Below are 27,458 nucleotides of genomic sequence, written 5' to 3'. Positions count from 1 at the left end.
TAAAAGCAGTGGAGTATTCCTTTAATCAAGGGCAGGCAAATGAAATCAGTGATATGCAGCCATTTATAAATGATGGCACAGTAAATAAAAGAATCATCAGATTAAAAAAATTGAAAAGAGAAAAAGTGTGCCAGTGACAACCAGCTATGGCGAGTTAGATTTAGGAAAAATATTAAGACCACATGAAACTCAAGGTAGGTAAACAGGACAAAACTTAAAGATAACCGTTGGCAACAAGACAAGGGGCCCACCTTTCATCATGTACCAATAAGCAAAAAAAAAAAAAAAGGCAATACAGGATGAAGAGCCATGAGGGGAGGAGTAGATGTGCTGGGCCAGTGTTTGATTGAATTTGGAATAAATGGTATAAATAGGGTTTGATTAATACTAGTTAGACGTTGGTGGAGATCTTGTACTTGGGAGACATGTTATTATGGAACCAGATGAAACTAAAAATGACGCCCATGGTTTTGGGTATACGCTCGTCGTAGGCAAACGTCATGGCCTCATGCAGCGGGACTTTGACCACCTCGATAAGCTCTCCCTCCCGTGGCTCACCTCCACCTGCGCTCACGCAGTTGTCGTCAGACACCTCGGCGTAAAACATGGTCTGCTTAGCCCCCGTTACACCTACGCCTGACCTGTAAGGGAGGATAAGGGAAAGAAAAAATAAATTGTTATCAACTGTGTATCTTCACTTACTCAAGAGTTTTTCCACAGGGCCAGGTGCTGTTTGAATCTAAATACTGGATCCAACATGACAATGAAAATGCATCCGTTTCTAATGTTATCATTTCTATAAAGCAGAGGACTTGCAAGAGACTCATTTTGAAAAAAGGACAAAATTGGTGCAGCAGAGACAGAAATATACTGACTTTTTGGGCTGTTAAATACCAATATTTGACAATTTGTTTTATTTTACATACACAGTTTTTGAAGTTTGACAGGGCTCCACAGTACGTTCAGTTTGACAGCGTACTGCACTAATGGTGGACCGTAAAAGTGCAACTTTTTTTTTTTAGCCGACTCATATTAAACAAAAGCCAGAGACTGTGTCATATTAAGTTGCTTCCAGCTGCAAATTTACCACTTCTAAGCAGACGGTCTCTCTGTGCTGCTCATGATGCTGCTGCCTGTTTGTTCCCAGCTCCAAAGAGTAGCATGAAAGTCAAGAGCACTCACTCCGCAGCAAAAACTGGGGACCAAAACGCACCCAGAGCTACAGTGCAAAGAACACTGAATAGGACAAACAAAATAATACAGAAAGAGGCCGCTCGACAGTCGCATTTGACTGATGATTCAACTCTGATTTTCAAGGGGCAGCCCTGGTTTGTACATAGTGGTAGAGTACTGACAGAAGTATCCAAATTATGATAAGTATAGTTAATGATAGATGAAGTGCTTTAAAAATATATTATTTTAACTAATTTATCACTCTTAGTTGTTGATGACCAAAAGATGAAGACAACCAAATACTGCTGTACCCAAACTTGATACAGAAAGCTTTTAGGATCTGTCCTCCAATGCTGATAATAACTAATATGCACAAACTTTCTCTCTAGTAAACCAAAGTGACCTAAGGCTGCCTACTAATAGCACAGAACTTCACCACACGACGCCGCTCTGTCAGAAACACCCTCATAGGGGTCCTGAGGGTTAAGACGATACCTATCTCTTTAATGGAAGCAGCCCACACATAACACCGGCCATAGACAACACCAACAGAGCCCAAGTCAAGTCAAAAGCCCAGTTATGAGAGCTGTCAGTCAAAGCTGTCCAGGTGCTGCTGTGTAATGTGGGACTGTTCATCTCCTAAAACGTCTGTGTCAAGAGGATATAGTGAGCTAATAATCTGTTGTCAAAGATGGATGTTTCTCACATTACCTCAGCAATCATAGTTCCTCTTCTTTAAGCCCAAACTCTTATCTTTAAGGCACTTAAGTGACTTTTTTTTTCTAAATAAACTACCACCAAACATTTTTTTTCAAATTGGATTCATGAAAATGCAATGCTTTCTTTTTGGGTGCACCAGATTGTGTGATTTAAATTTTAAGTGATACTCCACCCCAAAAGCAGTAGTAAGTAATTCATAAACTCCATTGTTCTCAATTCTAGCCGATTTACTGTTAAGCCATTAGTGAACACGACACCAAACCTAGCTGAACTGATTAAAAAATCCTGGAGATTGAGTGGGTAGCGATTCAGAGGAGGAGGCTACATCCTGACTGTGGAGAACTGGATTATGCTGCAGAAGTGGCTTAATAAGTTTCTGTACGTTAATAATAATAAAAAAAAAGCTTCCATCACAACACTGGTAACCTTCTGAACTTATCTGTGAAGGGCTTTTCTACATTATTTAAAACCTACAGGGGAGAGCGTTTGATGCAAAAAATGTTTTAAATGGACTATTGCGATTTTAAATGCGCTTATAATGCTACCGCGAAATGAATTTTGGAACAATTTTGAACTAGGGTGTCTTTTTTTAGAATTAGTCAAAAAAATACATAGTGATTACTCTGACATTTAATGTCTTCTGTGATTATCTATCTGGTTTCCTGTAAAAAAAGAGAGATGAAAAATGTTTATCTTGAGATAAAATGCTGCCCTTGTCTATGTCATCAGACGTCAACTTGTACTTGTACTTAACGGTATAAATATATATATATATATTTATTAATATATATCCCAACACTGCTCCTAAAGAACAGTACAGTTCCAAACATAATTTGGCAAGCACATATAAACGAACATAGCTTTGGGAGGTTTGGGAATTCAAAATGAAAATGATGTAAATTGGGCAACAACGTATTAATTATTAGGAGACAAGAAATCCAGTGGGTGTGACTTAATATTAGATATTCAAAAGACAAAAAAAGCCTTTAAAATGTATTTGTGTTGGGAATATACAGGTTTTAAGTAAAAGGCTTCTATCAAATTTACTTACAAAAAGTATTTCTTGACTTCATGTAAGATATTTCCCACAGCACAGTCAACACAAATGTGAAATCAGCTGACCTGTAGGAAGTAATCCTTTTCAGTTTAGAGGCAGGCACATCATAGCCACACTCTTCCAGCACCTCCTGCCGGGCGATCTCCTCCAGAGAGAGGTCGGGTTTGTCTACCAGCCCGGCGCAGAGCTCATAAGTGACCCCCGCTGAGACCGGGGGCCACTGAGAAGAGCTCTCCCCCTCTGACTGGCCCTCCTGAGACTCAGGGGCAGAGGCTGCGGCTTCGGAGGCGCCCTCCTCAGTTTTTTCAGCGGACTGAGGCGGCTGCGTCTTGGTCTTTTCCCACTCACACATGTATACAGCTGGAAGGGAAAAAGGCAGAAAATATTGTTATAACTAATATTGTTGGATTTGCTGCTTTTTTCTCTCCTTCGTATGACTCTAAATTGGACATTTTGGTATTTTGGACTGTTGGAAACTTAATTTTTTTCTAAAGATGATGAACCCAAGGCTATGTAAATGTGTGATGGACATTTTTCATATTTTCGGATAAAGGCCTTTAAGGTCCTGAAGAAGGCACAAGCCGATACGCGTTGGTGTGTTTTTAATGTTCTAGCCCTATGAATTAAAGGCCTTTTATGCTTTTCCAACCATCCTGAGTGCCTGGACCTGGTTCTTTTATGCCACAGTTTTCTGGTAATAAGTTCCTCCCTTTTTCTGAAGTATTTCCTTCCATGAGCACTGGTGATTTGAAGGACACCAGAAGCGCTCCTGCTTTCTCCTTTTTTCCCAGAAAATGCTTATTATGGCTTCAAGACCAGTGCAAATGCACAGCGTGTTGAAAGGCCACATAAAACTAAGAACAGAACAAAGAAACAGTTACTGTTCTTGAAAAAAAGGCTCACTCTTCAGCAGGAAATTGCACTTCAAAATAAAAGCTCTGTGCTGCAAATTTACTGTACTGTAAGAAAGTGTATTTTTCCCAAATTTGACATAGTTGTGAGTCACTTGCAGTTCATTCAGAATGGACCCATGGCCCACTTTAGGACAAATCAGAACAAATATCAACAATATCAGAACAATAGCAAGATTTTAAAGTGGAGGCATCGTGCCACACCTAAAATAAAGAGCGCCTCTGCGAACTCATTAAATAAACACACATTATCATGAAATTTAATCAATTTCCATGTTGAAACCTTTAACATACTGACAAAAACACTTTTCATTGGCCCTGTGCTGCAAACATACTGTATTTCTAAACATTAATTGTCTTACACCAATAAGCTGACCAGCATATCGTACACTCCCAGTTTAAAAACAAATGTCATTCTAGCTTGTAGAAAAACTCAAGGAAAAAAATATATCAATGCCCAGACTTCCTTGAATTTAGCACAGTGCAGTGTGGAACAGTCCCCGGTGACTTCTAACAAAGGAGGTTAGGTTGCTTTGTAACGGGGCCTCTTGCAGTCTATTTATGAGTCTGCATTGTTACTGAGATCCAAAAGAATAAACAGGGATTGTAATGTACTGCTTTTTAGTGAAAGTGCCCACAGGATGTATAACAATTAGATCTAGCTGAGTGACAAGAAGAAAATGAATTGACACGATTGCAGAGTGCAGTTAGTCTCCTATTATATGGCTGGACGGTGTACAGTGGTTCCCAGTCTTTACTCCTTCAGGGTTTTCTTGACTATCACTGATGACATATTTTAGGGATATATCATTTTAAATCAAATTGATAATAACAGCATAGAACAACTGATAAACAGTACAATTAACCCAAATGCCCACTGCAGGGAGTTTGTATTAGATTAGCAAATATGATGAATTTTGAGCAGATTGTTTCCTGTGAATATTGCATCAGAGACAAGTTTGTTGAAACTTTTTATCGGATTCTAGACATCTACAATCTTATATTCTTTAAAGGCAAGATTTAAAAAAAAAGTATATCTTCAACATTAACCTAAACTGAAAAAATACAAAATCAAGAGGGCCTAACTACCCCCTGGGAGGCTTTGGCTACCCATAGTGAGGTTGGGACACCTAGGTTGGGAACCAGAGGTGTATGAAACGTGTTGCTACGGTCCAGCCCAAAATTCATGTTGCCTAAATACATGTTAAAATGCAGAACATTACACTTAGCATTAGACACAGTCACACAGCAGAGGGGAACTGCTTTCTCTAGAGCTGTACCACTGATCATTTAACACATCCTCCCTCTGCAGCTCCGGTCGCACCCGGGGATGAACGCTCCCATGTGACCGGTGGAGGCTGCGCTGCCTTCGGTCGCTATCAGAGCCAAGCTCTGCTGATACCGACAGTTTGTGAATCGTCCTATTGCAGCTTATTAACAAATTCTGTCATTCTGGCGCCACCCAGTCCGACACTATAACATGTAATATTCACCACAGTTTCAATCAGAGTCAGATTTTCCTCTTCTTTTTATAACGGCAGTGTCACTTGTTCTGACATAACACGTAATAGTTAACAACGTTTAAATTAATGTCAGGCTCATGTCTTACAGACAAAGCTGTTCCTCAAATTGATGTGGTGATCCTCTCTCTCCTCTTTCCAAAACTGACATAAAAACCGCGGAAGGCTAGTAAGCCATCCAGTTCGAGATTTCCACCATGCTGCCATGTTAAACTGGTTACAGAGAATGAGCAATAACGTTATGTTAATACAGGACTGTCAGCTTCTGTCAGTCTGTCCATTGTGTCCGCACCTATTCAGTTTGAAAGATCAATGGTCAATAATGTGGAAACAGCAATGTCACCCCATCAGTCACACTGACCAATGATGCAACTTCATCACACACTCACACACGGACAGAGCTTCACGTTTATAGGGCTAGCCTTGCATGCTGCGGTCTAGCCAAAAACTTACCCGGACGGAACTGCTTGACGAGGACAAAACAGTGTGAGCTGGTGTTGAAGATCAGCACTGATACACTAAAAGAGAAGAGCAAAAAAAGTTCAAGTTTAAATTAAAGCCGGACAACTTTTTCTGACAGGAAATACCACGCCATGTGCCGCCTACAGTTTCTCTCTCTATCAGACTATTGGACATTGGAGCAGCAGTGGCTCAGGAGTTGTGCATGTTGACCAGTTTGCTCCCTGGATTAACACATCCAGGCTGCCATACTTTGACAACAGCTGTCTCTATGGTACTTTCAGTGTGCGCTAGGTGCATCAAATGGAGCGGTGTCGCTCTGAACACTAAAACTCTTTTGCTTTCCGTAATTATAGACAGTACATTTTACATAAAAGCAACGCTTTCTTTTTGATAAATACTAAGAGCTAAAACCACAATGACACTAAAATCCTATGCAAACATAAACACTGTTCTAAAATAAGAGCCAAATCACTCTAGATTTAAACGATGACTTTCAACAAGCAGGATCCATCCATCCATCCATTTTCTCCACAAGCAGGATGTGGAGATAAAATAAGAAGGAAGGTCAGTGTGATATGCTTGAACACTGGCACCCAGACAAGTGCACACACACAGGTGGTTCACTGCTGTGTGTGTGTGTGTGTGTGTGTGTGTGAGTGCGTGCATGCGTGCGTGTGTAAGCGTGACTGTCGCTACCAGTGGAGACTTGAGGCCTGGGGTCGGTGTTGGGAAAGCGGATGTGTCTGAGGCGGCAGGAAGCCCTGCCCTGTCTTTCCCAGGGTAAGAGGGAACCAGGACATTGCTATTATAACTGGTTTCTACTGCGCCTGGGCTGATACTGACTTAATATCCTTTTGGATTACTGATATTTAAAGTCTGATGTAAATTTGGTAACGGTATGTAAGGTTGTCAGCTGACCTGGGTAAGCCTACAGTGGGACTACAATCATGCTTTTGAGAACTGAAGCCAGAGTAATACAAGTGGTCAGACAGCCATTCAGGTAATAAACATGCTGAGAATTTAGCCAGTTCAGCTGCCATGTCATTTGGAGATACGGCACTGATTATCTTTATACACCCTATGATGATCCCTCAATGCACAGAAAAACTGAAAGTCTGGAAGTCCGTGTGTGAACTAGCAGAAATGTTCATGACAGGTTGGGTAATAATACTTACAGTAACACTCAGTAGCTCAGTAATCAATTGAGTGAGTAAAGTAATTTTATTAGTCATGGAAACAAAAGAAAAAGTTGTCGCTTATGATAAATTCATGCAATTGAAAATCCAGTCCTGATATTTGTGGCAGCCTACAGCTGTGAAATATAGTCTTGTGGGGGGATATCTCCACTGTAGAGTACAAGTATAGATGAGATAATGTGGTAGATTTGGGCTAAAAGTGGGACACATAGGCCTGAGGCATAGAAGCTGTCCCCTGAGGCAGGTCTGGGTCTTGTAGTGCTGTTCCACACCATTACTGCTGTTTTGCAGCTTCCCACTGAAGAAAAATGCTCTAATGGTTTAACCAAGAAGCAGGCTAAACGGACGCTCAGGACTTTTCATGCACCGTTAAGCTTTCTCTGCGGGGCTTCTGGCTGGACAGCGGGAAAAACTGGGTTATGGCAGACAGAGGAGCAGGGCTAAGGGGACTAGTGGTTGTGCTGCGAAGCTTATGGTATTAGGATCCTTTTATCATCTCCTTGTTGTACAAGGAAATATTCAGGTTACGTGAAAATTAAATCATCTTTTATTTCTAATTCTGTCACAGTCTGCAACTGTTAACTGTCTGCAATTATTTTGTATCTTTTATATGCTCATTTAAAATTGTTATTATTTTGATTTATTTTAATTGTATTGTTTTAAATAATTTTAATTGGTCAGATTATTTTATTGCTTATCTTGTGCAGTTTTACTTGTATTTTTGTGTGATGTATTTTTCTCGACATCTGTTAATGAGAGCTTGCTCTGAATGATCCATTGAGACTAAATAAAGATTGAATTGAATTTTAGTTCTTTAAACTTTTAAAGATACAGTATACTGTATACTTTTGAGATACAGTATATTTGTATGTACCACATGAAAAAGTGTGATGACCAAAGAAATTATTTTTATTAACCTTTTAGGGCTTTGCTGAATGTCTTTTTTTTATTTATTATTTCTATTAAGGTTTTTGAGTGAAGCTTCAAATGAAACAGGAACAGGAGAAACTGCACACACCAGAACCACATGGAAACAGCATCCGCTCCAGCTTCCAGTTCCCATCCTAACCCGAGCTGAGTACACCTGACCCAAAATCCAGTTCATTTGATTATTGTGGACCCTACCTGGACATACGCAGATCCATACTCGAGTCCACTCAAAAGGTAAAGAGAACAGCTGTTTTAAATAGTGAACTCGTAAATTGAAATGTGAGTTATTAATTGTAAAGAAACTGTAAAAAAAGTGTTGTTTTTCTTTCTGTGAAATCTGATGTGTTGATTTGCTGCAGGCATGTCGTTTTAGCTGGCATGCATTGTGAAAAGAAAAGGGCTGGAAAAAAACATTTTTCCACTGAAGCAATGAAGATGAATCTAATAATTACTGAGAGATTTTGTGCCAGCTAAATATATGGCTGCTGTTCATATTGCTCCAGGTTCTAGATTGATTTACTATGTTACAATTACACTGTACGTTCTGCTTTATATGTGTGGAAAATCAAGAGATCCACTCTTCCATAGTACTGTACACAGATCTGTTCAACAGCGTGGGGGGAACAACTCACTATTACACCTTTTCTCCACCAAATTTAGCACGTATAGGCAGGTTTTTAGAAAGATATTTGCAGACCTTTATCGAGGGCCTCTCAATAATTGTAATAAGGGAGGGGCAGGGCCCTCAGATTTATCCTGCTGGTACAGGCATATTGTAGCTCATCACTACTTGAAGGCAGTAATTTAAAAAGCACGTGAAAGGCATGGAAGTGAGCAAGCAGGCATGAGCAGCACTGAAGCAAGAGCTCAACATATGAACTCCATCTCTCTGTTGCCTCGTGTCTCTTTAATGTCTTGCACTGGCCAAAAACACTGTCTGTCATTAAAAGTCACTTCCAGTAACAAGCATGCAGCTCTACGCAAACACTCCCATTAACACACGGGTGTCAAAATAACAAAGCAGTGGGAGCTGCCCATCAAGCCTATATGTGTTTCTGTAGATTTGGAGACGGCCTTATGACCATTCCCCTTTAGAAGTATTTGAGGCTCTGCATTCGTGGCAGTTAGTGACGGAAGTTCTTTGTTTTTTAATAAATCCTGTTTCATGGATAGTACGTCAAGCAGCAGCCAAGAAGACGCAGTCAGTGTCCAGTATGAAGACCTCAATATTGCATCTCTGCTTTCAGCCAATGATGTCCTGTTGGCGTCATGAAGCTGTGGCCATGGGACGTGTGATGGAAAATGGTGGATTTAGCCATTTTGACTTCTAAGATGTGGGCTGAGATCAGTGGGTGAACTGGTGTGCCGTTAATGGTTCAGCAATCGTTCCAGTGTACCAAATTACTATGGTAAAGAAGAAGCAGAGTTTAAGGGTAAAGCTTCCGATTTACCAAAATACCCTCCAGCATTGACTTATGACCACCAGCTCTGTGTCGTGACTAAATAAATTAAACTGTGGATGTAAACGTAAAAAATTGAGAGAAGTTCCTGTCACACTCCTGATTCCCAAAGGTGAGTCTTAAGCCTCGAAGGAAGCTTGGAGAAGAACCATTGTTTCACCATGTTGAATGAGCAAACTACTTTGCTAACAATGTTGTCAGTGGACCAGACGAAAAATATGGATGGTGAAAAATGCACAATGACCACTGAAAGATGCATGGAAATCCATATTTCACTATACTGTCAATTTAAAAAATTAAGTGACTTAAGAGTAATAATAAGTAATGGCAAAGGAAAGTGTTTGTGAGAGTTGCAGCCAAATTGCTGTTACTACAAAAAAAAAAGCCTTAATTCCACAAGGAAAGTGATCTTTGGAGGCATTTAGGGATCAAGAAAAGGAATATCTTCCTTTAGACATTCACTAATTAGATTTTACAGTACATTAACCACAAATACGTCTTCCACATTTTTACTGAGTACTTCTGAATTGTGACAAGAAGTGTCCTGCTGAGAAAAAAAATGTTATGCGCACTTAAACAAAAATGCAAAACAATCCTGGATCCTTTCGATACACGCTAAAGAGGGAATAACACTTGAGCAGAGTTTCCACTGGGGATTGCTGGATCTTCCCAGGGGCTATTTTCTTTAGGAAGTACAGGTTTGAGGTTTACTGCTTTTGTCTCAGTGGAACTATTTTTCACAGGGACCTCTCTTAAGGGTCAGGAGTGAAGGAAAGAGGGGTTTCAGTGACCTGAGACTTACCTCAGGGCATTAAGGTACCCTGGGCAGAGCGGGGAGTAGGAACTGCGGTTTTGACACAAATGTGTGATATTTCTCTTACAGTGCCCCCTGCAAAGCTTGAGACATTTATAGCCATGGGCAGGTAGAATAACAGGGCCTAAGTTCCAGAAAAACAAGGTCTGTTTTGGTTTGACTGTTTTCTCATGATTTGGCATCGTTTAGAGATGCTCGAGAATGAAGGTATACAAATATCATGAGAGAGAGGTGCTGATAATGGCTACAGGTGGAAGGACAAACACAAAAAAGACTCACAACTTTATTATTTTACTGTGCACACAAAACATGACCATATAACCGCATCTAGGGCTGTCCCTTAAAAGTCGGAGATTCGATTAATCAGTCAGTGACCTCTCAGTCGACTGATATTACTTCAAGTCGTTTTGGGTGTTTTTTGCTCATCAGTGTGCTGTGCAGTTTATTTTTGGGGACTTTTTTGGTCCCCAGATTTTGCTGTGAAGTGAGGTAAGGTAAGTGAAGTAAGGCTCAGATATACCATTATCTTCTATCTTATGCTCATAAATGGTAAAGTTACAGCTCACATCAACTTAAAATGATACATTCTCTGGCTTTGGTTTTATATCTAACGTCAGCAAAGAAAAAAGTTGCCCATTTACGATCCATCATTAGCGCCGTTAGCCTATTTACTATATTATCTTAATGTTGCTGTCACACTGAATGTTTTGCTGAACCCACTCAAAGTTCAAAACTTTATATTAAAAAAAAGAGTCATTAAATATTCATATTCAACAGCCAAATCTGATATGACTTGCATAATGCTGAGACGGGCCTAACCGTGGCATAACATTTCTAGATTTTACGTTGGGCACACATAAAGAACAAACATAAATAAATAAAGAACTACTACCTGTTTTATGTCTGTATATCTGTTTGTTTAAAAAGACATCACTTTTCTTGAAATTTGTAAAAAAAAAAAAAAAAAAATATATATATATAAGATTCAAAGGTACAGAGACAGTTTGGGACAAGATTGGTGCAAATCAAGCTCCTTAGCATTCAGAACAACAAATTCATCCTAGTTTGATGATCACAAGGAATAGATCAGATTCAGATAATTAGTGACAAGCTCTTTAGACTGTAAAAAGTCTCCTGACATTATAGATTTCAAATCAATTGCATGGGCAGACTTTCTTTAGAGATAAAGTCTTGCCTATGCAAACAAAACTCTATTCCAGACCTATTCTACATCAATGTTTGTAACTCCTTAAGTAAACTGAGTTTTATTTGTTTTCCCATTCAGAAAAAAGAAAATGGTTTTGACGGTTGACTATGCTGTGCCATCTCTTTTGTGTGTGTGTGTACACAGAATTCTTCAACCCAAAAAGTAGGAAGGAGGAAGCAAAAAAGGAATAAAATGCATTTTTACCTATCATGGGTTCGCATGAAGTCCCAGGATTTCTTTGTGCCATTCTGAGGGGAAAATGACAAAAATAACAACATTAGTTAACACAATTAACAAAAACACTAGTTAATTCTTAAACACTGTGGTTTGACTACTGAGTGTGAAATAAAAGTGTATACAAAAAATGTGGAAACAGTAAGTATTTAGTACACCATAATATCACACTCGCTCTATATGTGATGTGTACGGCAGGAAGTCAAAGTACTGCTGATTTATTTACTTAATATGATTACTGTAGAAGCTATCAGCTACCCCAAACTGATGCCTGCATGGGCATGTTGAAGTAATATTACAAAACACACCTAACAAAAAAATGTGGATGTGTGCAGATGTGAATCAAAAAGGACTGGGCCTGCACCAAACATGACAAGTTGTTAAGCTTCATCAACCATAGTTCAGCAAAAAGCCATAATAATGACGTGAGCAACATTTTAAACAGTAGCCAAAACTTTGCAGAAGATATAGCAATGTGTGTTGTATTACCTTATCAAATTGATTTAACCATGGCTACCAAATTCAATACTAAACTTACAGCAAACACTGGCAACAACATATTGTTTTCTTTCAGAAATTAGCTGCTAGGGGCAAAATGTCAGGAACTTCCCATGACTTTAGACTGAGGGAAAGAAATTCTGTCTCGTTAATGTCACAAAAAAAGCACAGAAGTCACACATATTCAAAAACCATTTAAGGCAGGTGCTGGACCAATGAATGGCAGCATTGAACAACATGAAGAAAGGTCCCTGTCACTCCCTTAAAAAAGTATTTCACCTATATAAAGATGACCTATAGAAGATCACAAAACTGGGCTGTCTATGCCGTGAAAAGATGCAAATACTTTTGAAATTGGTGCCACGTGACCAGAGAAAACAGAGAAAAAGAACTGTGGCATAGAAAACAACTACAACTACCAGAATGCATTGCTCCATATCAGACTAACAAACGCTCCCACTGGTAGGTGACGTAAAGTGAAGTCATCCAAACGACACAATGGCGGCTGGCTGGTAAACAACAACCACACATTACAAACTTAAATATGTTTTTGAAAACAATTTAGGCATGCAAAGAGCTGACAGAATCTTGATATATATTTGATCAGGACTGCCTAGTTCTATTTATTCATTTTTTAAACGTTATTCTTTGGACTTTTATGGCCTTTATTTGATAGGACAGCTAGATAAATTACAGGAAACCGGTATGAGAGAGAGTGGGGATGACATACAGTAAAGGGCCAACAGACTCGAACCTGGGGATACTGCGACGAGGACACAGTAGCCTCTATATATGGAGTGCCCGCTTTACCAACCGAGCTACCCAGTGCCCCAGTTTTTATTGTGCAGGAAGCAGTGTAGCATTAACTTCCTGTTCACAAACTTGCTATTACGGCTAAGTGGGCCTTAAAATATGTTTCTGAAAATAATGCATCGTATAAGCACATCTACAAGTGATGTTTCAAACAAAGGCTCCTCTTCTTCAGAATTGTTAATTTCCTGACCCCCCCCAGAAAAGGATCCACAGTCCATTGTCGGACTTAGTTGCAGGGAGAGATTACTGGTGACTAAACGCTAAAACATGTCCTTTAGTTACTAAACTTCAATAACAATAGTTTGTGTGTCATTGAAAACTGAATGTTTTTATGCCCTGTGGTCACATCATCATATCAACAGGACGTGTTGTGCGGCTGAACGCTCAGTAAATTTCCAGCAGTTCAATAACATTCAAACCGCCAAGGCAGGTGTGTGACCTGATCAGCACAAAAGAGAATCACTATCAGCACAAAACACTGGCTGGCACTGAGATAAATATATTGGCAGTGACACACACACACATTGTCTGATTGTTGGCTCCTCATTTGAAGTTAGTGTTAAGAGACGATGAGGAAAACATCCTGATAATCCAGTTTATTTTCATTCATACCAGGTGAAGCTAGGAAAAGTATTTGCAGCTCAGGGTGCAAAACTGTAGGGGAAAATCCTAAATTTATTCCCCTTTAGCGTGAAATCAACCAAATAGATTCCATTCACTGACGTGCAAGTTCCTGCAGCTGTGACTCAGTCTGCACAGAGGACTGACTTCAGCCCACAGACTTTTACATCAAAACCAACCACTTTTACCAGTATACATACTGGTAGGTCACTTTTGCAAGGCAGAAATCAAAATTGTAAAACCAAAGTGAATGGGTACAATGCAGAGCTGCAGGCAAGGTCAAGGAAAGTAACATCTTTAACCCATTCCATGTATTTTGACTTTTATTTTCTATCATCTACATGAAATCAGTAAAGATGTGAGAATTACACTGAAAACTTAGCATATATTCCTCTCTTCACATTGCATGCTGTATAAATATGGTAAAGTCGGCCTACATTTCCTATGCCTGAGGAAATATGGCCTTGATTCAAATTTAGGCTACACCTCCTCTCCACCCACAAGCTCTTTCAGACACAGGGATGACAGCTCCACTAGAGCAGGCTTATTTCAGCTACAATAGATGTGCTTTCTTCTTGTAAATGCAGTGGTGCAGTTTCAGTACCACCCAAGAAATGCGAGGAGGTGAAATGACAAGCTAATTGCGCTGATAGAATCAGGCATAATAAAGCTACTGCTGTGGCAACAGGGTTTGAGTTCAGATGTGACACTTGTGCCAGAGATCTACTTAGAGCTGCTAGGTGTGACTTTAAGATTTTGATCTAAAAAGGGAATAAACTAACACACAGCTTTTAAAAGCTACTGGCTGATTTGATGGACTGAAGAATATGGAGGCTTGAGTCCTTCCTCACAAGTAGGGGTGTGCCAAATCATATTATCGCTGATAATCCCAATATAATTTTTAGTATGTCAAGAAAAAAATAATATTGTGGAAATGGTAATATTTTGACTTACTGACTTGTTCATCAGTGCTGAGTGACAAACGCTGCAGCAAGAGGACCGCAGGAGAAACAGCAGCGCTAACGAACCTGCACTTCATACAATTATTTAGTGAATAAAGTGGCATTTTTTAACTGGGTATCGTAATCCCTCTATTTAACCTAGATGAAAGCAGAATAAAACTGGATTATGTATTACATGCCTAATTTATTAATTCATAAAAATAATCTGAATACTCGACATACTATCTCTACTATCAGTCAGTACAGTTTGGGTAAAGAAACTAAAAAATGAATCGGCTTTTTAAGGTGTTCTCAAAATCAACTCAATAAACAGTGAAACGAGTGGTGCATGAGCTCACAGGTCACGGCCACAGGACCTCGATGAGAAGCCAAGCTAGCATAATGCTGTTCATGCATCATTAACGATCATGTTGTGATGTGAAATGAGAGCGTGAAGCCAAAGTTTGTGTCGGGTTAGATCATATGTTGCTATGGTATCACCTTTATATACTGTAACAGCTATAATATAAGGCATATGATGAAGACTTATTGTATGCACATTTGAATGCTGAGCTCACATAACCCCGTAAAAACCTGACTTGAGTCAAAAGGGTAAAAGGGTCAAAAGTCTAAAATAATTCATAGCAAGTACTGGTGCAGCAAATGCCACTTTAGCTATGCACCTGCTTTGACAACTGAAATGTTGATATTAAATAAGCACATTTTAATTTCAAAACTAAATACAAATATTTACTGATTTCTGTCTTTTCAATCTAACGATCTAAAGCTATGATTGGTCCAAAAAAATCTGGCCCGTCCCCACATAAACCGGCATAGATTCCTTTGAAGTCTAACCCGTGCCAAGACCATGGCAAAAGTTTTGGACCTGGGGCAAATTAAAAACTAATTTCATATGCGTAACAGACACTGTCTCTGACATGCACCTTCATGGTCTGCATTTAAAAAACTTAACAACAAACAAACAAAATAAACCCCTGGGAAATTCACGCGAACCTGCTGAAATTCTTAAAGCATGATGTTTAAGCCTCTGAAACCTGGAGCGACATCGCTTTTATTGTGCTGCTGTCAGATGCCTTTCACAAGTATTTAAACCTTTGCAAATTGGTGCAATTTCTTTCAAAAACACTGGAAAAAAGGCAATGAGAAAATCATTTCCCATGTCTGGGGAAAAAGAGAGAAAAACACTATATTCATTGTTATCATTAAATATAGTATTGAAATTAAATTCTTCTTGCTAATTTTTGGGTCATGTTTTATTTCCTCACTCATTGCCTTCTTCCGATGTTTTTGAAATAAATAAAGCTAATTTACTCAGGTCTCAAAGGGTTAAATGACAAAAATGTTGCATTTATCTATCCATATTTTTTTTTGAAATTGTCCGTTAACCAACACTGCAGGCTCATGCAGTAGGGATTTAAAGACCTAAAGCCAAAAGTGATACCAGTCTTTTCTCCAGCTGTCAGCCTCGCTGTGGAGTCATGTCATGAAAGATGCTCCGCCTGAGCTGCAGACAGTCGACTAGTGTAATTACTCTCACAGAAAACCTGTCATGTCAACAAAGTGTGCCGAGTGTCTTACACGCCATCATTCCTCCTTGATGCCAAGCCTGCCGCACCCCTCTCGCTTTTTCTCAGTGAAAGCAAAACCAGTGTGAAGGCGTGTGTGTGTGTGTGATAAATCACTTGTCGTGACTGAGGCGGAGATGCACTTCTCGTGGCTTGTTGCTTTGTTAAGCGTGCATACTGAATTATTTATGAGACAGAGCATTTTTCACGTCAAAGGACCTTTTACAGGTAAATTGTTGGGTATTTGCATGTGGATTAAACATATACTGTATGTACACTAGGGTGTCCTGCATATATGTGGAACTGATGTGTATATATCTCTGCAAAAAGCACATAATTTATTTTGCAATAAACTTTGCAATGACGTAATAGTAGTTAGGATATTTTGAGAACATAGCATTTTGGAACAAGTGCTACTAATAATAATGTAGCCATGTGAATAAATCAGTGGAACGTTCCACTCCTTCTTTTGTTGATATTCATTGTTTTAATATATGTTTATTAAATAAAAAGGTGCTTTGTGGACACCAATATTTAGAAAACAAATAGGCCCATATAGTTGGAAACACATATCTGCAAAACAACGGGCAGGCATCATTTACAATCCCCATAATGCACTAAAAAGCCTATTGAGTCTCATCTAACAACAACACATGATGCAGACTGCCTGTGGTTTGGAGGTATTTACTGAACATCAAAAGCTACTGCAACTTGCTTTGCTTGGGGGCCACTTTTGCGAAATGACAGGAGGCCAGGGGCCAGCCACAACAGCCCCATACACGTTTCTTGAATTTTAGTATGTTTCTATGATTTTAGGACATTTCCTGGATTTGGGACGTTCTGAGGATTTTTGATTTTCTGAGGACATTTCTAGGATCTCTGAGGTGAATTATCTTATGCATTAGCTCAGTTAAAATGGCTTTTTTACTATACTGCGTGAACATTGCCGTCACCCTGAATGTCCCGATAAACCCCATTCAAAATCTAAAACTCTAACTGGAAAAAGAAAGGAGCATACAGTTCAAATATTTACACTGAACAGCTAAATCCCATTCGACTGACATCATTTTAAGTCAGTTACAGCTGTATGGATTACTGAGTAATGCGTTTCTGTCAAAAATTGTATTGTAGTAATTTTGCATATTGACGACTTAGATGAGCATTTGGCTGAAACGTGGTCAAAAGCTCCGGTTTTAGCGTGCTGGGTAGCTCACCAGGTAGAGCCTCATGTACAAAGGCTGTATCCTTGCTGCAGCAGCAGGTTTGACTCCAAACTGAAGCTCTTTTCTGCATGTCATCCCCTCCTTCTCCACCTGTCACACTTAATCTTTCCGACTGAATAAAGGCAAAAAGCCAAAAAAGAAATCATAAAAGCTCCAGTTTCCTTGTCCAAAATGAAGCAAGAAGCCGTCACTTACAGATACACTTCATATTTTAACAGTGCAAAACAAAGAGCTTTGTGGGACAGAAGGCCAAAACTAAGATAAAATTATCAACTTTGGCCATGTTAGTAAGAGTAATGTGAGATTGCTTTACAGCAAAAACAGGAAGAGTGTGCTGTCCTTCCAGTACATAAGGGAGTTACAGCTATCACAGATTTCTGCTAACATCCGATGGTGGAAGGTGTGAGAGGAGGATGATAAAAAATAAAAAATCACTTACAAGAAGGTCTGTCCATTCAGAAAAGCAAATCCAAGCAGGGGAAATGAGTCAGAGCGATATCTCCAACAGGAAGTCGCATGATTAAGGAAACGTGGTCTTAACCAGCACCAACAAAACCAGTAACATCAGAGACTGAGACAAAGACTAACAACCATCTTGATTATGGTTTTAGTTTGTGTACAGTGATCTTATCAAAATACAACCGTTAATTTGAAGATGACTGATTGCACTGATGTAAGACCAAAAAGATGATTGTTTTGTTCTATAGCAGCCACATACCGTACAAAGTAAAACTACTAACACACACACACACACACACACACACACACACACACACACACACACACACACACGGCTCTCTGGTGTCCTGTCACTACCCACAGATGGTGGGGTTCCCCTCATTACTCGGGACACTTGCTGAGAGAAGGGGGGCGGGGACAGCTTGAATAGCCCAGGGGAGACAGAGAATCATGGCCGACATGGATTACGACAGAGAGATTAGCCCGTGGGGAGAGAGAGAGAGAGAGAGAGAGGAAGGGAAGGGAGGCAGAAACAGGCTACACAGGACCTTGAAATTAATGTGGTCCCTCTGGCTTTGGGCATCAGAAATGACAGACTCCTGTGTGAATGGCTATTGTAGAGAGGGATGTATGGTCTTTTAGGTGCTTAAAGACTAATAACCATCACACACACACACACACCTCCTGACTGCACTATAAAGCTGGCAGCTGCAGCGAAAAGAAAAAAAAAATCAACTACCATCCTCATATACAATAGCACTCTTTGAATCTCAACATGTGCTCTCCAGTTTTTTTCTGGTTTTAGCTTCAGTCCCTGTCTTCTCAGCAGACTGAACAAAGGCTGCAGGGCTATCATACACACATTACAACCAGTGAACTAATGATCAGCAGAGCGTAGAAACGACAGTGACAAAAAGCATCTGCACCTGCACAAACTGATCGACCACTAATGATGAGATTACAGCTCTGCGGTGCAGCATTAAAACAACCTGGTGAGTGGGTCCACTCCACCAGAGCTGAATCCTGTGTCAAGGACACCCTCCTCGAGTACACGCCCACGTGATCGTGAAAACCGCAGAAGGCATGTAGACCTCAAATCACATCCAACAAGTTTACATGTAAGTGTGCATCTAATGCAATTTGACTGAGATATTACTTGGAGGAATTGATTGCAGCCTATGTCTGTTTAACCACTGTTAACATTTGCCAAAAATATTGTGCAGTCATAAGCATTCGTGCGAGATGATTATTTCAAATGCTTGTTTTAATTTCTCACAACATGCTAGGGCTGGTCGAGTCGATTCATCAACAGCAATCTTGATGATTATTCAATCACTGAATACACTTGTCGAGAACGAGACTGAGAGTTGAAAGTCGTACTAGCAGCTCTGAGAGGCTGTAGGAAGCGGCAACCTCTGGGCTGTAAAATGAAGCCAACGTGGAAGTGACAAATAATGCAGTTCTTTAAATCGTTAACAATCCCCATAGACCCCCATGTTGAAATGCCCAACTTTACAGGATGTTTATAGCCATGTTTAAAAAAACAATTTGGGCCTTTTTAGCTACTTTCAACATTTATGACCACTGTACGGAGGTAATTTTTACATAACTCACCCAGTAACACACTATTAAAGCTTAAAGCTATGCATATTAAAGAGCAGGGGTGTCTGAGTGACAGGCTGTCTGCGAGGCGTCACCACCGTCGATGGGCCAGATGCGCCCTTCGCTCCTCCATAGCACCAGCCTCTAATCCAAATATGGTCACTTCTGGTTCCAAAAAACCAAGATGGTGTCAAGCAAAATGCCGAACTCCAGGTTTCAAAATGGGAGTCCAAAAACCAACAGGTGACATCGCTACGTGGCTACATCCATTTTTCATACGGTCTGTGGTTATCACTGGTTGCCACTTAATGACAATATTGAATTTTAAGATAATTTCAGGTTAATTTAACTTACATTTTCTAGCTTTTATTTTAAGACTACTTAAAAAGAGAAGTTAGTCTAAGCTGAATATGTCTTTTAATTTGAAATGATGAGCTGAATGTAATGCCGAGAGATTACTCAACTCGCCAAATTAATTTAAATAGAAACATAATAAAAGCAGACTTCCCAGCATGCATCATTTGAGTGTTATAACTCTCCAGAGAGCCCACTGGGTGTAGTTTGAAGAAAACAAATGGAAAATTTAGGCTATATGTCTTAATTGCATTTTGGCTTAAGTCGTGGTTATTTCTCCTCATAACAATGAAAACAATGCTATGCAAAACTGTGACGAAACTACAACAAAAAAGCTGCCGGTTCAACTGAAAAGATTATATGAGTTTTAATAAACTTGGTTTCTTAAGTTCAATGAACTTTAACTTTGAACCAACGATGCAACTTCACTTCAGGCAACTTACATTTTTAAAGCAGCACTGAAATGTTCTTTTTAAAATGAACACAGCATAACATATTTGAATTCCACTGGTATTCATTACTTTAGATGAAAATGTTCACTGGGAAAAACAAGAACTACAATAACTCGTTTTGGTAGATTTTCACTCACAGGTCATAAATTATCATACTGAATTATCGCCCAAAGTATTTAAGCATGCAGACAATGGTCTCTCCACCTACACTCATTAGGCTCATTTTACTGCCATGATTCGGGCTTGAGCCTATAAATAACTATTCATGTTAGAAAATGTGTGTTTTAAGATCATAATGGAGCTCACATTCATTGAAGGAGCGCCGGGGCCACTTGCTGTAATCTATACAAGATAAATGATTCCAGATGAATAATTCAAAATCATTAAAATGAATAAATGGGAGGTAATTATCCTGCTCCAAGTGGCAACCTGTGATTCCACGTGAGCACGAGGCGACAGAGATAAGAGGGGTTTCCCAGAGTCAATGAGGGACAATCACCTGCTTTGTAGAGGGAGGCGAGGGAGAGGAGACAAAACACCAGTAAACACTAATGATGAAGAGAGCCTCTCATGCATGTCATTATCTACTTTAAGAGTGTGTTTCTCTCTGTGTGTGTGTGTGTGTGAGCAGGTTTCGGTTAGCTGCAGATGTATGGATGATGAACATAAAAGGTCTGGGGAAGAGATGCTCCCTCAGTGGGACTGAGAGGTCTTTGTGGGGAGTCCCTTAAAACAGCCCCTCCTGCACAGGAGAGATGACGAGGATGAAAGGGAGGACAGGACGGAGAGGGAGTCCACCATCATCTCTTTTGTTGTCCATCTGCTGTCTTAGCCGTTCCGCCATTCTCTTGACGAGCTTAACCCCCCTCATCCTCGTCCTCTGCTGTCACAGGTGTAAACCCCAAATTGAAAAAAATCTCCTGCCTGAGATCCCCTCAACATGAGTGCCTAAGTACTTGAGTTTTCTGATTAAACTGAGAGCAACGCTACAAAGGAGCACCTTTAAAGACCTGATAGTCGCCGTTTCTTTATGTTTAAAGTACTCTCCGCACTGAACACTGAGCATTGTTACCGCCCAAGAGTGAACAAAATAGCCTTCATCTTGCAACTACTAATGACATAAACTGTACTTCATCAGTAAGAATACATCAAGTAACGGCTTCCTCTCATCTACAGGGTGAGGCGGCATATATGGCTAAAAAATAACATTACAACATTTTTAGTCTGTATCACGATACACTTGACATTTTGCAATCTTACTAAATTACTTAAGTATTACTAAAATACAAAATTATTAAAAACTACAGTTACAATAAAGTTAAATAAAGTAGGTACTGTCATATAATAAAGTTAAATAAAGCACTTTTATAATAAAGTTATATTAAGTATCTTTAGAATTAAGGATGCATGATATTAGATTTTTATATGCTGATATTTTCAAACTCATTTAGGCCGATTGCCAATGCAGATATAAATATATGTGCACTTATGTTGTTGCACCTGATTGCAGAGACTATCAAGTCTTTCCTGTAGTGGAATTAACATATTATACTGACTCTTATTATGATGGTGTGGCAGACGCAGACTATAAACAATGCTTTTCATTATGTACATATTCACTTGGAGAAAAAATAAACTTTAACCTAGGTTACATGTAAAACATGCCATATTTATTCTTATGTGACAAAATCTGAACAAAACTGTAAAGTTTCTCCCACTTTCACAGGTTTGGATGATGCTCTCCCTACCACAATGCTGACAAGAACTAAATCCCGGGCAAATCTGACCTGTTTCAACGAATTAAACTCATATAATCAAAGTGTTATCTTGTCATATCCCCAGAAAAGTTGGATGAAAACATTTAATTTTTAAGCTGCTATCTGCCGATACCAATGATGTGCCCATAGTATCATGCATCCCCAGTTAAAATAAAGTTAAATAAAGTATTGCCAAACTTATATGAATCAAAGCAGAACCATTGGTGCCGGTTCATCGCTGGCCAGAAATGTTGATGTTTTTGCGTGGACTTGAAGCTACCAGTCAACGATTAGATGTTAGCAGTTAACAAAAAGTTCAGCATTTACCACAGTGCCATTAAATGTGAGAATTTATTCAGTATGCTGGAAACAAACAAACCGTCCTCAAATTCATACATTAATAGTATTTGCAAGTCATACTGGTGCTCCATGCTTGCAAAATGCAACCAATTAGTAGCAATCTGGAGCACTGCAGATACAGATTTAAGTGGTCTGGAAGGGCGGAGGAGTGTGTGTGTTATGTATTGTGCTGGTGTGTCTTTGTTTTTATGTGTGTGTGTCGTGAGCATTAGAGAGCCATAGGAGGGAGTGAGAGAACCAAAACGCTGAAGCGAGACTCATGCCAGTGGCTTAAAAAAATTGTGTGCATTTCAAATCGATGTTCGCTCTGTAGTCGTTTCAAACATCCCACATGTAAAAAGCGATGATACATAGAGTATATAGTATGTGATATATTGCCTACCACTATATTTGATATATCGCCTAACCCTAATGTGTTTTCAGAGTGAGAATTAATATTATACATCCTTTGCACCACTGTCAGTATCCTGATTTTACACATCAGAAGCCAAGTCTATAACCCAGGAACAGAGAAACTGCACAAATATTTTGAAACCTAAAAATAAATCAATCCTGGACTGCAGCCTATGTTTGGGTGAGGAAGCATTTCTCACTTTGCTGGAGACCATCAGGACACACAGGCATCACACTTTTCTTTTAGCAGAAAGACTTAAAAAAATAATATTTTGGTAATGACACACCTATTAAACAAAGATAAATAACGCATAGTAATACTGATTTAGAGTCATGCTTCAGGATCACAGTGTCGTGCCTTTTAATTTCCAGTATGCAGTGAAGATACTGAGTATTTACTGCAAACCACTGAGAAAGCTGACACGAAATTTGACGCCTTTTGATCTCCTCAGATAAAAATGTACAGTTAACAAGATTTCAGTCACAGACGATCCAATATGCCTGCCCTGTTTGCTGACCTGGATAGGCAGCTAAAAATGGACGGATAGATGGATGAATGAATAGATGGATGGATGGATGGATAGCAACTAGGCTATACGTGTGCCCACAAACCCTTTTAATAGAGGACTATATGTGCTGACTGTGTGTCTGTATGTCTACAGGACTAATGAATCAATACAAAAAGCACTTCAAAAGCATAGAGGAGATGATGTTTGATATCAGAAACTGGTCAATTTTAAACAAACCGAATATCTTAGAAAGAATAGCTACTGTGTAGAGCCTTAGAGGACAGGCTTTTGTTTGTTGAGTTAAGATGTATTGTTTATTGTCCTGTTTCTTAAAACTTAAGAGATGTACTTTTTAGTAAAATGACCTCCATTTACGTTGATTAATTTTCCTTTGGGTGGATGTCCATGAACGTGTTTGTGGGCCTGTGACAGAAGGTAGAGTATTTTGTTTGTTGACTGAGCAGTAAGATAACATGTATTTTGGATTGATTACTGCAATAATATTGTAATGGTGTCTTATGAATCCATAAGAGTTGAGCACGTGTTTGTGTGCATGGTACAAAAAAGAATCAATCAACGTATCTAATAAGCCAATATGAGAATATATTGCGAGACAACATATATTTGTCAATATGTCAAAATACACAAATTAACCCCACCAACATGTGCATAAAACTTACATATACATGCAGTATGCATCACGTACACTTACACTAATCCACAAATACAAAACTACATAAACACACATGAAGAAAAACAATAATCCAACAGACTCAGTTACCAGTGCTCTCTTTTCCCCAAATCAAACTCTTTTTACCTCACTGAAATTTAAGCTATGTATGGTAAAATGAGGCCAGAGATTTCTGTTGCATTAATACAAAGTAACAATGAATAACAGAAGGTGGCTGAACAAATAGCAAAAACACTACATTTCATACTAACAAGAACCATACGTAATGTGAATCTGTCACATCAAGGATGATACCCACTTCTCTTAAAGTGGAATCTCTTAATAACAGCGTCTTAAAGAAATCAACACATCGTGTCAAAATAGACAGACACAAACCACCCAGCAAAGGGCATCGGATCAAGACTTCAGGCAGACATCTCTGGGTTTGAAGGCACAGTATTTAAAATACTTAACAGTAAAAGTAGGAAGATAAAAACGTTTTCGGATTATTTCTAACTATCTGATGGGCAGGGAGATATAATGACTAAGAGGGTAAAGGCAAATAACAGAACAACTAGAGCCACAATGCAGCCTTTAAAACCAGGAAAAGACAACAGTTATGATATAACAATCTAAAAAAAATCTGTGCTTTTATCATATCGTGATACAGGTTTAATGTCAATATATTGCTCTGATACCATGATTTTAGGAATCTAGATAGAATCCAGGCAATATGTGATCGGTGATAAAATTAGGGATGCACCATATTGTATTTTTTTGCCAATATTCAATTCATTGATTCATTGTGCAAAATAAGAAAAATGCTTTAAATTAGTATTGATGTTTTGTAAAATATTCACTTTGTCAATAAAAATAAATAAATAAATACATAAATAAATAAAAAATATCAATTCGTCCTATCAGCAGATATCAGCATGTTGGCTGATACTGAAGCCAATATCTGCCTATACCCATGACATGCAGATATTATTGTGCATCACTACACTGTAAAAACAAACTATTTGTTTTAACTTTTAAAAACCAAGAGTCCAGGCTGCCTTAAATTTTTTAAGTAGACTGAATTTGAGAAAACATGTTGAATCATTAGCAGAGACACTAGCTTTTTAAAAACAAGTACCTTCTTTATACAATGTAATAAAAATAAAAAGGTTGCAATAAGCTGGTTTGTTAAGAAAAATAGGACAAATAGGTGACTAAATAATTTGACATTCATGTAAAAGGCTGTAGCTACCATGAGATGTATACATACTGCAGTGTTATGTGTTATATCGTGGACCTGTATTTTCACTGTAGTGAGTTAAACAGGCATTTAGGGAAGTTTTAACTCTACAAATACCAAGAAATTTGAACAGACGCGTCTCCACAATGATCCACATAAATGTGGGAAATTCAGCTTAATGAAAAAATGAAGTGTCAGACCTCTGACCTACAGACACTAACACCACACAGGCTGCATTCACACAGCAGTCAATTTGTCAAGTGGGATCAACAAGTCTCACCTGACCTGCTGTTGAGAGAGGAAACATGCTCCCTTGTGTGTAACACTGCTAAACCGTGTTAAAAAACACCTCCTTACACTAATGTAAAGCATGTGCTAACGTTAACGTGATGCTTAATGTGACAGGATACCGTTAGCATGCTAGCTTGTCTCTTAGCCGCCTCGGGTTCGTGCCAAACACAGAGGGAGCTTTTATATGTGCAAATGGATCAAATAAGGTTGTTTAGTCATTGTGGTTAAGGTAGCACCGATTGTTGTTGCCAGCGTCTGTGTTTAAGGTCAGTTTAGCCTTCATGTTTTGCTAACATGCTAGCTGCTAAATGAATGGGGGGTTGGGCTAGCCTACAGCATCCACCATCCTGATCCAACCGTTATGAGACAGAAATGACTCACCTGGTTATAGTGCACCCTGAACGGCTTCAGGTAGTCGGAGTCTGTGCACGGAGTGACTTCAATGTTGTTAATCTCTTCCATAGTTCACACCTGGAGCTGGTTGTTGGTTCACCGATGGTTGTCTGTCACCGCACACTAACTGACAGTGAAGGAATGTCTACGGCAGCCGCGAGAGGACATGAGGCTCAGCTGTGAGGATGGTGCGAAAGGTGAGAGGGACATTATTAACTGGGACAGGTCAAACTGTATGGAAACTCAAGCAGTTCATAGAGCATGGTCTGAAATAAGAGATAATGATTTGTTCAGTCAGAAAAAAAAAAACATTACCTTTTTTAAAAATTAATATTTTTTTTTAGTATTTAATTGAGATAAATTGATCCCTCCCTAGGTATATTTTAATAATAATTATTATAATGATTAAGTTCATTTATCCCTTCAGGCATTAAACATTGGTTTGGAAACCATTTTTAAATGCTGAATACCTGTTTGGCTTTCCTGATATTATTTTTTAATGAACTTTTTCAATGATTTTTTTCCCATTCTTATTGGTTTCTGTTATTTTAACCTTTACTAGTATATTTCTTTTATTATCTACTGCCTTGTTATTGTCTAAGGCTGCTGTCCTTTTTGTCATTGTTTGAATGTGTTGCATCACATCATTATTGTGAAGCACTTTGGGTCACATCTCTTGTATGAAAAGTGTTCTGTATGAAATTGTATGAAATTTAAAAAAAATAATAAATACCAAAATTTAATATTACTTTTTACTGTACTCATTTATTGTACAGATAAAATACATATAGGGATTGTTACATTTTTTACACACACATATGTTATTAAGCATTAAAATACAATTAAACAATGTAGAATGACAGGTGTTAAATCACAGTAAGATTCAGTAAAAGACAAAGATTAAAAAGGTGAGCATTATGATGTTTCTTAAAGCAGACTGACACCTTTGGTGAGGGATTCTGAGATTCCTGCATCAATAGGTTTTAATAAAGATCTTGCACACTATAAAGTGAAGGTTTTTTCAATATGTCATTATTGCAAATCACAAACTTGCCTCAAGTGGCTTGAAGTCCCTTTGTCAGGTGCATAAACTCAAAAACTGATTAACTGGACTAAAGAACACCATGTACCATCAATTAATTGATTTATCAGCAATGTTTTAAGTCCTCAGACCTTCATGAGGTCAAACTCCTGGCTCAGATCTACCTGATAAAGGCTTGAGGACCGAAACATTGTTAATAAACATTTTTACATTTCGATTTTTGCACATATTGTGCTACCTCTAGACCAAGCCAGGCTAGCTGTTCCCCGTGCTTCCAGTCTTTATGCTAAGTTAACCTGCTGCTGGCTTAAATGGGTGCACCATCAAATGCACCATACAGCTTCATCCTCACCGTGCAATGAATAAGAGATGGGTGTGGGAGCTCTTTCTCACCAACCCTGCCTTAAAGGGTGAGGCTGCATGATGTCACCCCCTCACATCAATAACAGCTTTATAATGGAAAACAATCTGCACAGCTCCAATCTCGATGGGGCTGACTTCCTCCAACAAATGAGCCCCAGTCCACCGCCCACTACACAAGGACAGGACGTAACACTTTTGCTGAGCTGA

At 39.0% G+C, this 27,458-nt stretch overlaps 1 protein-coding gene across 1 annotated transcript; it reads right to left on the bottom strand.

The window, feature by feature from the left end:
* Nucleotides 1–25,969, bottom strand: nudt14 (nudix (nucleoside diphosphate linked moiety X)-type motif 14). Its single transcript, XM_042503649.1, has 5 exons — nucleotides 25,835–25,969; nucleotides 11,655–11,698; nucleotides 5,835–5,899; nucleotides 3,016–3,310; nucleotides 1–641 (listed from the first exon to the last, which is right to left on the bottom strand). The coding sequence occupies exons 1-5, from the start codon at nucleotides 25,913–25,915 to the stop codon at nucleotides 392–394; spliced, it is 735 nt and encodes a 244-aa protein (XP_042359583.1). The 5' UTR covers nucleotides 25,916–25,969; the 3' UTR covers nucleotides 1–391.
* Between the last annotated feature and the right edge of the window lie 1,489 nt (nucleotides 25,970–27,458).

The sequence above is a fragment of the Plectropomus leopardus genome, chromosome 16 (assembly GCF_008729295.1).
Source record: "Plectropomus leopardus isolate mb chromosome 16, YSFRI_Pleo_2.0, whole genome shotgun sequence".
Classification (NCBI taxonomy): domain Eukaryota; kingdom Metazoa; phylum Chordata; class Actinopteri; order Perciformes; family Serranidae; genus Plectropomus; species Plectropomus leopardus.
Note: the sequence above shows the minus strand (reverse complement) of the source record. Positions and strands in the feature narration are given on the sequence as shown.